Source organism: Oncorhynchus masou, chromosome 21, assembly GCF_036934945.1.
Source record: "Oncorhynchus masou masou isolate Uvic2021 chromosome 21, UVic_Omas_1.1, whole genome shotgun sequence".
In the NCBI taxonomy this organism is placed as follows: Eukaryota; Metazoa; Chordata; class Actinopteri; order Salmoniformes; family Salmonidae; genus Oncorhynchus; species Oncorhynchus masou.
This window is the reverse complement of record NC_088232.1, coordinates 19,433,809-19,451,167: the sequence shown is the minus strand read 5'-3', so window position 1 is coordinate 19,451,167 and position 17,359 is coordinate 19,433,809. Positions and strand designations below refer to the sequence as shown.

General features: G+C 44.5%; 1 protein-coding gene across 1 annotated transcript; it reads left to right on the top strand.

Annotated features, from left to right (window-relative positions):
- The first annotated feature begins 4,324 nt into the window (after positions 1-4,324).
- Positions 4,325-12,084, top strand: crip1 (cysteine-rich protein 1). The gene is made up of 5 exons (XM_064927722.1): positions 4,325-4,527; positions 9,780-9,874; positions 10,657-10,714; positions 11,569-11,622; positions 11,817-12,084. The coding sequence occupies exons 1-4, from the start codon at positions 4,488-4,490 to the stop codon at positions 11,610-11,612; spliced, it is 237 nt and encodes a 78-aa protein (XP_064783794.1). The 5' UTR covers positions 4,325-4,487; the 3' UTR covers positions 11,613-11,622; positions 11,817-12,084.
- The last annotated feature ends 5,275 nt before the right edge of the window (positions 12,085-17,359 follow it).

The following is a 17,359-nucleotide window of genomic DNA, read 5'->3' as shown; positions in this document are numbered from 1 at the left end:
TTCTAGTGTTTGTGCTTGAAGCGGTTGCCTATGAGTTAAAAATGCAAGCATAGGTTACGACAACGTAATAGCCAATGGTCAAGACTAAAGTGTTCCAAAAGGGTTAAAGTCGAGTTCTCTGGTCCTAGGCATGGTGTGCTACATGTTCTAATCATTATACAAGACTGACAGGGCTGGGTTAGTCTGACAGGGCTGGACTTCACACGCTGATCTTTCACATGCTGGGCTGAGAATCAAAACACTCCTTGTGTTTCTGCCGAAGACATTTGTGACGACACCGCACAGTTATTACTGCAGTCACAAGTCAACTCAGCTCCTTAACTGTCCTACACTGTCTGTCAGAGACTGTAACCAACAAACAGTAGCTATGATCACATGGGTGGAAACATGGTTACTAGGCTGTAGTAGGTCAACTACAGCCGAACCCAAGACCAGAGGGGTATACTACAATGTAGGAGCAATGAGTTAGCCAGCTATCTTTAATAAACCTCCCCAAATAACTATAGATGTTCTGGTTAATTAAGTTGTTTGGTTGTCGAGTAAATTAGACCATGCCAATTTTAAGCTTTTCTTTTGTAAAAAATGTAAAGTAATTTCAGAATATTTGTTCTACATTATATATTTGTGTGTGAATTTTCCACAACTTTGTTCCGTGCTGAACGCAACCCAGGCCATGTTTTATCTTTAATAAACATAATCTATTATAATGATCTAAATGCCCTTCCTGGGCTTGATAATTTATCAGCTTGACATGTACTCTCACAGGTGGCCAAAAATAACTATCTGAACGCCACGTCCCTAGTAAGCTACGCTTACGGTCTTCTGATGTCATATCTCAATAACCCAGCATCAATAACCCAGCATCAACAACTCAACCTTTCTATATTTAAAGAAAACAACCCAACTAAGTGACCCAATTACTGCAACCCAGCAGTTGGGTCATCCAAACAACCCAGCATTTTTTAGAGTGTGTAATTCATCTGTAGCAGTGTAGGAGTAGGAGGAGTGGGTTGAATCAAATTTCAAAGAGTAAATGACAAAGAAGCAATAAGCTGAGCTCCCTTCCAATCCCTTCCTTCACTCATATCAGTTCCCTGCTCTGGGTCATTCACATACTCAGTCTTTTCAGATACAGTCAGAAAAGCAAATTAATATTACATTTCATCATAAATCAAACACATTCGTGCGCGCCCATGCACAAACACACACACACGCACAAACACACACACACACACACACACCCTCCTCCCTCAGTAACTCCTTTGTTCTGGGAAGGTGTGATGTGATATGAAGCTGCCAAAACTGTGTTAACAAAATGAGGTATTTTCTAAAGGCTTTTTAATAATGTCATGTTTTCCGAGGAGGAACTATTGTCAGATTAGTTAGTGGAACAGAGCATGACTTTACTCACACTAATCACTGGACTATATGTCAGATGATATTTAGGGCAAAACTCTAAACTGGTCACACATGTAACGCAGTCAGCCTTTCATTCAAAACCTGTCATTGTGCACTCATTTGGATTGTAAACATCTCTCACCACACAACCATTGATTCAAAATACGTTTATTGTGAAATGTAATGAGAACATTGGTTTAATCACCAAAACACAACATAATGATATCTTTTCAATTTTGTTGTTTTAACTACCAGTTAATCAAATATCAAACAATGCAAGATACGTGTTTTAAATCGCCCTTTAGAAGTGTTGAAAGTAATACGCTACAGTACTGCCAGCAGCATACAACCCTGCATTCCACTGCCGGTTTGCTTCTGAAGTTAAGCAGGGTTGGTCCTGGATGGGCGACCAGATCATGCTGGAAGTGGTGTTGGAGGGCCAGTAGGAAGCACCCTTTCCTCTGGTCTAAAATAATATCCTAATGCCCCAGGGCAGTGATTGGGGACATTGCCCTGTGTAGGATGTTGTATTTTGGATTGGATGTCTTGACTCTTTGTGGTCACTAAAGAACCCATGGCACTTATCGTAAGAGTAGGGGTGTTAACCCTGGTGTCCTGGCTAAATTCCCAATCTGTCCCTCATACCATCACGATCACCTAATCATCCCCAGTTTACAATTGGCTCATTCGTCCCCCTCCCCTATAACTATTCCTCAGGTTCTTGCTGTAAATGAGAACATGTTCTCAGTCAACTTACCTGTTAAAATAAATACAGTAGATTACAGTTTTCACATTAGGCAATAGATTTACACCACCGTTCCAAAGTTTGGGGTCACTTACAAATGTCATTTTTTGTCCATTAAAATAACATCAAATTGAATAGAAATACAGTGTAGACACTGTCAATGTTGTAAACAACTATTGTAGCTGTAAACTGAAGAGCTCGTACAACGCTGTGTATTACTTCCTTCACAGACCAGCGCAAACTGGGTCTAACCAGAATGTAAAGAGGAGTGGGAGTCCCTGGTGCACAACTGAGCAAGAGGACAAGTACATTACAGTGTCTAGTTTGAGAAACAGACGCCTCACAAGTCCTCAACTGGCAGCTTCATTAAATAGTACTCGCAAAACACAAGTCTCAACGTATACAGTGAAGAGGTGAATCCGGGATGCTGTCCTTCTAGGCAGAGTGTTTGTCACAACCCGGCTCGTGGGAAGTGACAGAGCTCTTATCGGACCAGGGCACAAATAATCAAATAATCAATCATTTTGCTCTTTATTTTGCCATCTTACATATACAACCTTATTTGTTCATAAAAAATGATGAATACCTCACCACAGGTTAATGAGAAGGGTGTGCTTGAAAGGACGAGTAGAACTCTGCATAACTATTTTACAACATACATGTATTGTATAGTGTGTGTGGCAGACTTCCAATGATGGCAAAAGAGAACATTTGAGAGTGAAGTCTGACCCTGGCCCTGGTGCTAGAGGGGGTACGCAGCAGGAGGGTGAATGTTTGAAGTGCTACAGGACTATAAACAGTTTGGGGACCACTAATCTAGATGAAACAGTGATAAGGTTTGGTGAAAAAGTTACCGTGTGATTTTGTGTGTTGTACTTAGTCAATTTAAAATGTGCTGGAAGTTTTGATGATCTGTTTTCAGTTTTGTTGTAAGAGTTGTGTGGCCTTTTATTTTACATTTATTTAACTAGGCAAGTCAGTTAAGAACAAATTCTTATTTTCAATGACGGCCTAGGAACAGTGGGTTAACTGCCTTGCTTTGACCTAGTTTTACCCTAATGTAGTTTTACCCTAACAGTGTGGTTAGGAAAATGCTGGTTAATTAATTATAGGCCACCTCAGGCTGGCAAAGTAATGTCTAATTCCTTTTGGAATCCAGCTAGCGTTAGGATTAGCCTGGTACGAACCATCCTGATCTCGCAAACTTACAATTGATGTAAAAAATAAATTATTGAAACTTTTTTAACTAGGCAAGTCAGTTAAGAACAAATTCTTATTTTACAATGACGGCCTACCCCGGCCAAACTCTCCCCTAACCCGAACGACACTGGGCCAATTGTGCGCCGCTCTATGGGACATAGTGTAAATTTGAGAGATCAGCATGGTTCATAAGAAGTTAGAATTTTTATTCCCACGCAACCGACATTCAGAATGACTACCAGGGTTAGGAAGTCTGGTAAAGGAGACTACCTCAACCATTTAAACCGGAAAAAACATTTCAGTAACAGATGCAATAAATCTAACTAACTAATTGGTTTAGTTGAATTGTATCTTTGTGTAGCATAACAGTAATCAATCAATCAATGTACAAGCAAAAAAACTAAAACAAATAGTAAGTACAATCTCCCAAAAAAATCTCAGTGCATAGCATGCTGGGAAATATGGTAATGCTGGGTGTGGTTTTGGTGGGACTGTTTTACTCTCCACAGTGTAAAACAATAACTGGTTATTAACACCAACACTGAGGTTCTTTTAAATCTCTGTGTGTTAATTTCACTTTAACAGAGTGACTGTAACTCCTGAATCAACACTATAAATTACACTGAAAAATCTGCACTTGCCAATTTGCTGTGTATGCACATAAAGGGGAGAATAAAACTCTAATTAGCCAAAAGAAAAAGTGCACAAAAAAAGTTGCTACACTGATTCCCTGACTTGATCTTAGGGGCACACTCAACTCCAAATCACATGAATAAATGTTATTTCCCCTGGCATAATTTTCGTATTTTACATCTCTCTCTCTCTCTCTCTCTCTCTCTCTCTCTCTCTCTCTCTCTCTCTCTCTCTCTCTCTCTCTCTCTCTCTCTCTCTCGCACACGCACACGCACGCACGCACAGACATATACACAGCAGACACACACATACACACGCTGTCAAAGCCTCACCCTCTATTCCTTTCCACCGAACGCATTTCCTTCTCGGTATAAATAGGAAGGCGCGCACATCTGCACTTCACAACGAGGCGTGGTTTAGAACGGACAGGTGGGCTGCTGCTGCTGTAATACTGCCGTGAACATTAGGATACTTATTTCACTCCCGGAGACCAACACTTTAACCTGCAAACATGCCCAAGTGCCCAAAATGCACGAAGGAAGTTTACTTCGGTAAGACATCTTTATTGTGTCGATCCAGATTATTATTCATTTGTTTTGCAATTAGTTTACTCAACATGCCCGCTTGCGTGTCACGTTTCCCATATGTGTCTTGCAGACAATTGGATATAGTTTATCGTTTACTGTCGTTTCTGCAGCTTTCAAAAAGCTATTGAGATATTGTAAGAGCGACGATGAACGCATCACTTGAGCAATTTCCTGTTATGAATTATGCATGCAGCCACCCGAAAAATATTTTTGCCACAAATTTGTAATAACTAGTTAATAGCAATTCTAGTAAATGTAGTTGACTAGGCCTAAATGGTTAAGGACTGCAATGGCTTTTGCCCTTCCCGAAAGAGGAAGACAATCCTACTAAAATCCACTACACATAGTATTTTTCCCTCAGAATAAAAGTAAACTCTAGAGATGTCCCATGGTGACAACATTTTGCTATCAGACTAGGAGTGGTACTGCAGGTCCTGCCAAATCGGTGGATCAGCAGACAGCACTTATTGCATTAGGGAAGAGAGGGAGAAAAGGGATAAGACAGGGATAAAAGACTACAACCGGCATTAGGGCACCCTAATACATCTCTCAGACCTTTAATGGAATATGAGATCATTTAGCTATATATCATGTTTGAAATTCATACAAGGTCAGGTTTGCTTTTGTACTTTTTTAAGTTGGAAGAGGAAGAAAGAAATGTCCTCGCTTTCATCCGGTTGGCCTCTGTCTGGAGAGGTCCAAGGAGGCAGCAGGACTGATTGGTTCATCTGGGGGAAAGAAGGAAGAAAGAGGACATGGCCATTTGATGTATGTCTTGATCCATTTAGCACATGTCCTTCATCTCCAGTAGTTGAACTCTTAGACTAAGTCATCTCTGGAGACACACAAAGCCATGAGACACAGTGCAAAAGCCACAAAGCCGCTCTCTCGCTCGGGCTCTCTCTCTTTCTCTCTTTCGCTCTCTCTCTCTCTCTCTCTCTCCCTCTCTCTCTCTCTCTTTCTCATGCTCTCTCTCTCTCTTTCTCGCGCTCTCTCTCTCTCTGTCTTCTCGTATCTTCTCTCTATTTCTCTCTTCTCTCTCTATACTCTCTCTCTCTCTCTCTCTCTCTCTCTCTCTCTCTCTCTCTCTCTCTCTCTCTCTCTCTCTACAGTAAGGTTGCCCTGTCAGTCAGATGAATTGACGCTGCTGGCTGGGAAGCCACACTTTCCCTTTTTCCTGCAGATTAACTTTCCCCCTCGGCCAAAACAAGCAAACCGATTTGAATCAATCGTTTGTTCATGTATTGCTGAAAAAGCCCCAGTGAAAAAACACCTCTGTGTCTCTCTCCAGCCATTAATTAAAATGTCTCAGGGCAAAAGGGCATTGAAGCTGAGCTATGTTTTCTTAAACCTCGAGTGAGTGCTATCAGTTTTCTCTTTCATAAATACGTCTTTGAAATAGTTGTTTCAGAAAGTTCTCTCTGTCATATCAGTTGTATAGCTGTGCTCAAGGTAGAAGCTACAGTATACTGTCCTGCTTGGGAATGCTTGTGCAGCGACTCTCCATCATCAAGGCGGAACCATTCACGATCTGTTCCACTGTAGCCCGGTTTTACTACCCGACCAGGCCTATTTCCTATTCACTGCCTCTCTCTACCCACCCGATCTCAACTCTCCAGAGCCCCCACCTCTCCCTCTACCCCATCCCTCTCTCCCAGTGGTAGCTGAGCTCTCAGATGGAAGCAATCATGCTACTGCTGCCAGAGTCAGGGACTGATGGAGGGAAAGTACATCTGCTTCCAGAGAAAGGGGGAGGGAGGGAGAGCGGAAAACAAGCAAACTTATCCACCATCCCTGGAACGAGAGACAGAGACAAAGGGAGAGAAACAGAGAGAGAGAGAGACAGAGAGAGAGAGTGAGAGAAAGATGGCGAGAGGGAGAGAGAGTGAAGCATGAAACACATGAGAATATCATTGCCAATAGACTGCCTATAGGTACTTATCACATTGGGGGCCATTCCTTCTCTTGCTAGAACAAATGCAGTATCTGCTGCGTGCCAACCTGGTAGCGACGAACCTACGAAATGCTCTTCAGTGGCCAATGACTTTGAGCCAATCAGAGAGCCAATCAGAGAGCACAAACCCCCACGTGGGGCAGCCAACAGAACATTTTTAAAAATAGGGCATTTTCTCCATACATCCCGTCACACTTCATATGCAATGTGGGCTATGGGATGATAGCTAGCTAAGCGCACAGACGCAATGCACACAACACTAGATACTTCCTCCAAGCTAGCTTACCACTGTAGCTTGTATTGACATTATAATTCAATTTGCTAGTTTCCATGAAACAGCTGCCTGTGGTGGCTGCCAAGTTAGTGCGGTGTACTTAGCTAGCTAGCTATGTTGTGCTAGCTAAAAATATGCAAACGTGAGCTAGTTAGCAAAACACGTGGCTATGGGCTGGCACTGGCAGAATGGGATTATGGAGAGTGAATTCATTTGTTTCTTGATCATCTTGCTAGGTTGTTATCTAGATGTGGCCATCTGGCTAGGATCAAAGAAGGACTTTCTACAAAATAGCAACATTAGCGCAGATAGCTTAGAAACCAGACCATAAGCAATATGCACAGACATGCATTGCCAAACAACGCTGCTGCCACTTTCTGGTTTGGAGTATTTTAACAAGGCTGAGTGGCCGACGGCTTCCAAGGTCTTTGCTGTGTGAACACAAACTAAACTGACTGCCAACACTCTGTTCAGAAGTTCTAAGTCGTACTGTCGTCGGGAAAACGTTTGACAATCCTACCGGTGTGTCTGAGCTTTAAGAACTAAGGAGGGGCACCGGCCGTCACAGTCTGCAGAGAATTACCCAGGAACCAAAACGGATGTCATCCTCACGGAACCAATCCAGTGCCAGTGTTCAGTTTCGGGTGGAACAGTGCTTCTCAAAGGACTGCATTGTCTCAGTCAGGACATGGAATAACGGATGATTAGATACGCATGGGGAATGGATGATTTGTTTACATCATCAGCACCTCTGAAGCGTTCCTTCACAGTCTTTATAGAAGTGATAGCCTGCTGTAGGTGTAGGTTTACAGTAGGTGCACCCTGCATTCGCTTCAGCCATAGAACGTGTGGAAGTAATAATGAAAAATGAGAGGCGATTTACCAGGAAGAGGGAAAACAGAAGTGCTTCACTTCCTGACACGTGTCCCAGCCGGGTGTCATATTAGTTCATCTTTTACAGGATGATAAACAGGGCTGCGGGAACTTTTCCGTCCATCGTTCTTCGGAGGGTTGGATGTGGTGAATGATGTGTTGAATGCTTCCTCATCTGGGCGTGTGTGTGTGTGTGTGTGTGTGTGTGTGTGTGTGTGTGTGTGTGTGTGTGTGTGTGTGTGTGTGTGTGTGTGTTGGATGGAGTCCATTCATATTATTGCTCCACAGTGATGAGCAAATTGATGCAGACAGCAGATCAACTCATCTGTCTCTCTCCCACACACACACACACCCCAGTCAGTCCCACCCCAGTGACAATTACACCATCATGCACTTTATTCACACACCCACAGACAGACGGACGGACAACAGCTCTCTGATGCCTTAGGAATGACCTGACTAGTCATAGCCAGTGGTCAGCACAGAAGTGAAGGAATGCTGCTCGTTTCATCAGAATAGACCTTGTTCATGTGTCGGCCACTGTGGGAGTAAGGTCTGTTAAACCCAACAGCTTTCCTTATGTTACCCTCTGACACTGTAACTCAACCTAAGACCCAGCAGCACTATTATAGTCTGGCCCAGCGTAGTGAAGCGGGACGTCCCTTCTCGGTTTCCTGATCTCCATGCCTTGTTATTGGAAGTCAAGTACAGTAATTAGTGTTGGCCCAGAGTGTTCCACCCATCCTCTACAGAGCCAGCTGGAATGCTGTAAGACTCCCTGACTGACTCAACTGACTGACTGACTGATTCTAGTTGACTGGGTTAGGTTAGTTCTCTGTCTTCCTGATTTCAGTGTGGTGTAATAATTGAAAAAGAAAACAAAAAAACAACGGAGACAGCAGTTGGATCCATGCGCACACTAAATCCCTGACCTGACAAGTAATACCCAATGATACGAAGGCCTACTGTGCATGAACTCAGTAATACACTGTAGTCAAATGCAATTCTGCAAATACGTAGAGACCATAACTTACAGTCATTCCAAAGGTGAAGCAAGAGCTCCCACGATGGATCTGCCGTTCATTGCTGAAACATTTGCTCTGAATCTTTTCTTGAGTAAGACTTTAGCACGACCCTCAGGTCCATTCGTATACACAGATGGTACTAATAAAGTTATTCTCCGGTGTGTTGTCTTTTTCTCGGGTTTATTTATGACAAAACTTCACGAGCGCGGTTTTGTACCCTGTGCACCTCCTGCCCGTAATGCTTGGGAGTTGGCCTCTTGTTTGGCATGGAGCGTGTGTGTGTGTGTGTGTGTGTGTGCGCGTGCGTACGTACGTACGTGTGTGTACGCCCATGTGCGCTCGTGCACGTATGTGCGTGCGTACGTGCGTTTGGTGTGTGTGTGTGTTCAGTATCATGAACTGAGCAGCGTTTGGCTCCTATCAGACACAGTAAATTATTATTTGGCTCTCTTTCCCGTTGCATCATGGGATAGGTCTCAGCAGACACAGCCCTCCAAGCTTGAACACCTCAACTCATAAAACTCCTGAAACACATGACTATGGCTTCCCTCCCTGTTTAATGACCATCGCCAGCCATGATGGCTGTTTGTTGCAAATCGTTCCTCATAGTTCAGCCCGGATATAAAGACTCTCTTTATCAGGTTTTTATGATGCCAAAAGGAGGGGAAAGAGGGAAGGGAGTGCAAATTCCATTGGGAGTCTCTCTCTCTCTCTCTCTCTCTCTCTCTCTCTCTCTCTCTCTCTCTCTCTCTCTCTCTCTCTCTCTCTCTCTCTCAGAGGCTCAGCCAACCACCACACCCTCCTAATGTTCTTGTGAGTAACGCGTTATCTGTGTGTGTGGGTAGGGAAATCAACACTGTGCTGGTCCTAGGCTAGACCTGTAGCGTTTGACCATGGAGCTCACAGTTCCTCTGTAATGCAGCCCCAGTATGGCCCTGCAAGTCACATACAGTATCCATACCCTCTGCAAACCCCAATGCCCCTCTCTGTGTGGAACGGTGGCACTCTGTGCGATGTGGGAGGATGCATGTCGTTGTGAGTGGGCCGTGTCCATTAGCTAAACGTGTCTGTTAATCTCTTTGTCTCACAGCGGAGAGAGTGACATCACTGGGGAAGGACTGGCACAGGCCCTGTCTGAAGTGTGAGAAGTGCAGCAAAACGTTGTCGGCCGGATCACACGCAGAGGTCAGACGACACACACACACACACACACACACACACACACACACACACACACACACACACACACACACACACACACACACACACACACACACACACACACACACACACACACACACACACACACACACACACACACATCCTTCCAACACGGGCCTGTAGGATGCACAGTGCACACACCTCACACATACCTCATATTGGAATAAAAAATATATGTATGTTTGTTTGCTTTATCACAGATCATATTTCTCATAAAGTACCATTAAAGAGATTCCCCGGTACTTTTCTATTTTTTTGGCCAGTAGTTCTGAAAGTTGCGCTCACGAGCCAAAAGTGGTCTCTGAAAAAATGGGTACTATGTCACATATGTGGCGATATCTGCACCACACCATTGCCCTCGCTCTCGTTCTACTGTGTGTGTGTCTTGCTAACTGTCACTCAAATTGCGAGGGGCTGAAGCTCATTGGCTAGAACTCAAATTGCTAGGGGTCTGGCCGACATGGGGGAAAATAGAGGAAAAACAGTCGCTTTCACACTAGGAATTTGATTATGCATGTAATGAACGACACATTGACACATTCAGCCTAAAACGGGAGGTTTTAAAAGTATTAGTAGTCATTCCGGAGCATGTCTTTAAGCCCACATTCTGGTCCATAAATCATTCATAAGAATTTTTGACCTATCACACAGATTGTGTAGAAAGTCTGGATACAATCAAAAAGCCGGTATTTTTAATCAGCCTGGTACTAATACAGCTTGTACCCTCTCTCTCTCTCTCTCTGTAGCACGATGGCAAGCCTTATTGTAACAATCCCTGCTACTCTGCACTATTCGGGCCTAAAGGTGAGTTCTTCTTCATTCCTGTTGTAAGGGCCCTTGGTGCAAGGTGCCTTAACAATCTATCTCATTAAATATATCATAATTATATTACCATAACCCATATTACCTAGGGTGTTTCTATGTTGTGGGCTCAGAATACATGGAACAAGATAACAATTGATAAGTGGAGCTCAGTGACATTGGAGCCACGGTGTACGTACATCGCCCGATATACAGGCGCTTATATCCTGTATGGAAAGTCCAGGATCACTGTCCTCCTTACACGCACCTGTGACTGAATGAGCTCATTGTAACCTTTACAATACCCACCTCGGTGAGGTTCAGGCTTCCACAAATAACATTGTGGTCATCATGTTAACATCTTATCTATTTATCTCATTGGATAAGGGTAACCTACCAACTATCTGCTCAAACACGCTCGTTCGCTTTAAAAAAGTAAGCTAGCTCCTCGACGCATAATGAGATAAATAGTTGGAATTGTCCGTCGGAATAGGAACAGCGGCAGTCATAGCCGAGGTCATATCGCCTGGTCTTGTCGGTTCCACGTGGTGGCTCTAGAAGGGCTGCTGTGGAATTGGGTCAGAGACCGCTGGAGTTTCCATTGTTGTGGTTCCGCTGCTCCCATTTCCTCTTGAAACTTAATCGCAAAATGTTTGGCCGACATACAGTATATAGTCTCCTGAGCCAATACACACACACTCTCACTCTCTCTCTCTCTCTCTCTCTCTCTCTGTCTCTCTCTGTCTCTCTCTGTCTCTCTCACTCTCTCTCTCTCTCTCTGTCTCTCTCTGTCTCTCTCTCTCTCTGTCTCTGTCTCTGTCTCTCTCTCTCTCTGTCTCTCTCTCTCTCTCAAACAGGTTTTGGACGTGGAGGAGCTGAAAGCCACACATTCACAAAGTAGAGCCACTCAGGTACAGGCCAGTGTACTCATTCCAAAGATAGACCAACCCCATTGATATCACTCCCATTCAAATAGACCTTAATATAGATGCAGACAATGCATTCACCTTCACCGCCAACCTTAGCCTTACAAATGCTACAAGCATTAGAGATTGTTGTTTTATTTAACAAAATACAAACATAACATCTTCTCCTTTCTTTGCAGGTTCACCAACCACACCAAGAAGAAGGCAACTCTGCATTCTACAACGTCCTCCATACCATACTAAACCAAAACAAACAACCAAAGAAGTTCCTTTTCGGGAACCACCATTTTGTGTTATTTTCTGTCTTTGTGTTGTCTAGAGGAATCAGCCTTAATACACAGCAGAGATGCTCTCTGTTCCCACTAGTGGATCGGAGGGGTATACGAAAACCTCTCTGTTCCTTTACTTGTTCTTAAATTCTGATTAAACACTCTTTTTCAAAATGTTTTACTCTCTCCTATTCATTCATTTCTCGCGGTCTTGTACTTTTACAAGGGTTGCGTTCCCCCTGCTCCGGCGTGGCATGCGTCAACCAACGGTTTGTGTGCACATCATAGACGGTGAAGTCGACTGACAGATTTCTAGAACATATGATGTGGTTAGGTGATATGTAAAATACCTATCCAGGCATTGTATGATTTGGCAGGCATCAGCAACACCTGGGCAGGGGAACACGCCCAAGGTTTCAGTATACTTTAGTATATAACATTTCACCTGTCTCAGTTAGGCGCTCACCCATTATGACACTTGGTAGTTACATACAGAGCAATGGACATGTCCACCGTTGTAACAAAGTGCTGGGTTCGTTGTCTGAGTCAGGCGCAGGACACAGGTTTGAGGAACAACACAAAAGTCTTGACTCAAAATATTAATAAAAAAAAAAAAAATGGAATGTCTCCAACAAGGAAACATCACGTAAAGAGAAAACCCTCCAACACACACGGTAACACAAAACAATCACGGACAAAAAAGAAAGGTAGACGAGAGGTTAAATAAGGAACATAGTAAGGGAATAGAAATCAGGTGTGCGTAATCAAGACAAAACAAAAAGGAAACATGGATCGGTGATGACTAGAAAGCCGGTGACGTCGACCGCCGAACGCCGCCCGCACAAGGAGAGGAGCCGACCTCAGCCGAAGTCGTGACAACCGTGTTCAAGTATGCAAGAGGAAAAAAGGAAAAAAGCAGAACACATCACATCGGCATCAGGCCAAACATAGATAATTGTCCCTTATATTCTCAGTGTCCACATGCCTTGGCAGTAAGCAAATTGGACTAGGTTGTGGACACAGGATTATGGACGAGAGCAGGAATAGAAATCGTTCAACATTGCAGTAAATATATGGGCACTCTACTTTGATTCACACCCTTCGCCACGTCACACGTCGGCGATTGTTAACATTTAGCGAATGACTGTAAAAGAGAGGAACATAATGATTTTATGACATGAAGTGTTACTAATAGATAAAAGTCCCTGTCTACACCCGTGGGCCAGGCAATTATCGTTGACATTAAGTGATAGGAATGTGATATAAACATTATGACCTTATCCTTGGGAAAAGAACACCCCTATCCACTTCTATGATACAAACATTCTGACATTATCCTTCTGAATAAGTCCCTATCCACTTCCATTGGCCAGGCCCATCCACTCATAGAGACATGATTCATGGGACACAGCCCTCTGCTCTTTCTCACACCCACCCTGTCCACTAAACAGCTGGACCAAAGTACTGAAGGGAGGATGGAGGGAGAGAGGGAGGATGAGAGGTCTGGCTGGACCAGAGTCTTAAAGGGAGCGGAAGGGTGGGTCTGGGATTTATCCCAATCTGTCCCATGGCCAGAAGGGAAAGCCAGATACTTCCTCGTGGCCTTTGTAGCCTCCGCTGCCACACCCTGTTCCGAGGAAACACCCTCAACTCCACGGTTACGGCCAGCCACCCGTTCACCCTCCATCACCCAGCAGCTGGCTGGCAGCCACCTCACTAACTCCCCTCCCTCCTATCCGCTGTCACAGGACCGACTGACCCACCACTGTTACCACAGTAACAGACACAAACAAGACCCAACAGACACCCGACAACCGGCCGGTGCGGAACTCTCTCTGTCTCTCTCCTCTCCTCCCTCTCTCCTCTCTCTCTCTCTCTCTCTCTCTCTCTCTCTCTCTCTCTCTCTCTCTCTCTCTCTCTCCTCTCCCCCCCTCTCTCTCCTCTCCCTCTCTCCCTTGCTCTCACCCTCTCCTCTTGAACAAAGACTTTCAGTGTCACTCTCCACTAAGCCATACCACAGACAGCTAGGCATGCCCAAATGGTCACAGAGAGGAGGGGGAGGAGAGAGAAGGAGGGTGGGGGAGGAGGGGTGATCAGTAACAACATCTGTGAAATGGTGCATTTCTCTCCCATCCCTTCTCTTATCCCTAATCTTCCCCTAACTGGTAACCACAATGAAAATAGAAGCTGAATATACAAATTCCATGCACATGCTCAATCAGATAAAATATACACATTGACTTCAGTTGTGGTTGGAATATTTTAACATACTTCTCTCCGTGCCAACCACGTCAAAACAACTCGTAAAGTTCCACAGAATGACAAAAGACCAAATTGTTTTTTCCAAATAATTTTGGACGAATGGGGGAGAACAGGGTCTGTACTTTTCGATGCAGAATGTTGCGTTCTCTCTCTGTCTCTCTCTCTTTCGCTTTTGCTCTCTCTCTCTCTCTCTCTCTCTCTCTCTCTCTCCCTCTTCATGTCAATAAGCTTTCAACGCAGGGAGGACAGACTGCTAACTGCCACCACGGTAGTGAAACCTGCAGTGTGCTTGTGCTCTAAAGTCAGAAATGGTGTCCCAAATGGCACCCTAAACCCTACTTAGTGCACTACTTTTGACGAGAGCCGTATGGGCCCAAGTCAAAAAATGCACTATAAAGAGAGGGTGCCGTTTTTGTAGTCTGGAGTCAGATTAGTTCATGTGGTGAGTCTGGTCTGTGCACAATGACTCAGGATGCAAGTCAGAGTAATAACAAGAAACTGCTGTCTCAACGTGAATCAGTAGTTGTCTAATAGCAAAGGTGTGATACATGATGGAAAGATAGTAAGAAAACCTTCAATGGGGTAAGCTAGAATAATGTTGGATAATATGAAGAAATGCGTAGTGCAGAGTGGAGATCTCATGTGAGGCGTTCCTATTGTCTGCAGAATGAGGTATGGGACAACACACATCTGTTTGGGTCAATTGATAAGAAGCCTTCTGCTTTAGGACTCCCAAGCTATGGCATTGTACTAGTGAGAGGGCATCAGGCTCAGAACTATTGAATAAGAAAGAGCAACTCTACAACTCAGCAAGATTACAAAAGCAGGCAGGCAGAGACTCAGAGGCTTCAACTTCACTGTTTTATGGCAGGATATTTCTCAAGTTTTCATCAGTAAAACACAATACTATTGGAAAGGACAAATTCTTTAAGACGTTATCAGACTCACTCAGAGTCACTGAGTCATGGAATTCATTTAAAAGAAGTGGACTCGGCCAATACTAAAAGCTCTGTAACACACACACACAGGCATGCACGCCTGACGGACGCACGTACCCACGCAAATACCCCTTTGCCCAGCACGTTTCAACTCAACATCGGTGTGTAAGCGTCTCTCTATAAGATTGTTTTTTTTGATTTCAAAGTGCCCTTGACGTTTTTACCGGGAATTTTTTTTGTCTATTATTTGAGTTGTTTTAACACGGTTCATGTGTTGCTCAGAGTTTCCAGGCTCTCTCGCGCATCTGGTAACTGAAGTGCTACTGTGATCTCGCGGTATAAAGTAGATGCAAAGCAACCATAGGCTTTTTCACTTTCTTAAGCCAATTCCCGAAGTGGAGAAATGAAGACTCATTACAGTACTGACTCCATTTTTATTTCTACTTTTTCCACTTCACAGACAGACATATTTGCACTTTGGGCACCATAATTGAGTCATTATGTATAATTTTGTCCGTTTGTCCAAGGATTGGCTGGGAGAACAGAAATATATACTGAATGATCATTTTCCCTCTGTACAGTATGAAATTGCAGTGACAGCTTATGGAACAGATACATTGAACGATTGCAATACCAGGTGTTAGCAGCTACCATGTTCACTTGGACTTAAAATTGCAATAATGGTCTGTAGGAGGAATAATAATTCTCTCTCCAGCTGGACTAAACTGCACATGAACGCTCTTGCGTGAGAGTTGCTAAGTCCCATGTTTCTCACTCCGAGAACAAAACACTGACTACACCACCTCCGGAACCCGTTCGGAACACGCTACACAATAAAGAATTGAGTGTGTAATTCCAGAACGTGCCAAATATGGACTCTTGTCTTGAGGAATGGCAACTCAGGGAGTGCTTTTTGTAAACCATGAAGCATGAACCAGTCCCCTCTTTAACGTATCAATTGTGTAAAGAGGCTGACTGTCTTCAGCAGAGATCCATAATCATTCACTGTGCATCCTACAGGCCCGTGTTGGAAGGATGTGTGTGTGTGTGTGTGTGTGTGTGTGTGTGTGTGTGTGTGTGTGTGTGTGTGTGTGTGTGTGTGTGTGTGCGCTAGCATTTCAGGGATGGATGAGCAATGGCAGTTACAGTCAAATCTGGACCTGGTTTCCACAATTGAATATGCATGGATGCATTCCCATCCCTCTCATCCCTCCTTTCCCTCCATCCTCCCATCCATCTCTCTTGCTTCCTTCCTATCCCTCCGTCCAGTGACAGGGCAGACCTTGCGATGATTATGGCTGCTGGATGCATCTGGAAGGTGTACAACACACTTCAGCAGATGTGTATAAATAGGGCCTGTTGCAATTTGCTCATAATGATGAAGTATAAAGGGGAGGTCTCAGCTGCCATAAGCACTCTGCCAGGCAGCCAGCAGCACTCTTTAACTTCTCCACACTCTGAATCATTCATCAGATGGTCCAGGGAGAAAGGCTCTGGCCCCAGGTAGCAGCGGTATGATGATGAGCCTGGTTGGCTGTAAGACTTCCTGTCCTCACCAGACTAAAGCCTGGCTGACACAAGCGATACAAGTTACACTCCAGACTGGGGGTCAAATAGGATTTGTTTTATTCGAATGCTTTAGCTGCGGTTGATTTTGATTTTGCCTGACACAATAGACTCAACAGATTAATCCCAAGGGGTAAACCCTGTCCGCTTGCCACTCAGGCACGCTCAATCAAACACTCAAAATATTTGAAAGGGAACAAATACCCTTTGAACCCAGGCCTGCTTCATTCTTGCTCCTATCCTCCAGTCAGGCTCCTGTGGGTTTTAATGAGGACCTCCGTATTAGTGAGCAATTAAACCTGGGACTAGCAAATGAACATAATCACAATTAAACACATTCACATCCCTCTCTACTGTGCAATGAATGGCATTATGTTGTAAAGTAGGAATGTAACTACTTGTTCTGGACCAGATGCCCAAACCTCACATATTGTACAGTTTAGACCATGTGGACAGAAACCTGGACCTCCCCTGCTTTGAGTGGAGCTGGGGGGAGTCCACTGCCCTGAGGGGAGCTGGGGGGAGTCCACTGCCCTGAGGGGAGCTGGGGGGAGTCCACTGCCCTGAGGGGAGCTGGGGGGAGTCCACTGCCCTGAGGGGAGCTGGAGGGAGTCCACTGCCCTGAGGGGAGCTGGGGGGAGTCCACTGCCCTGAGGGGAGCTGGGGGGAGTCCACTGCCCTGAGGGG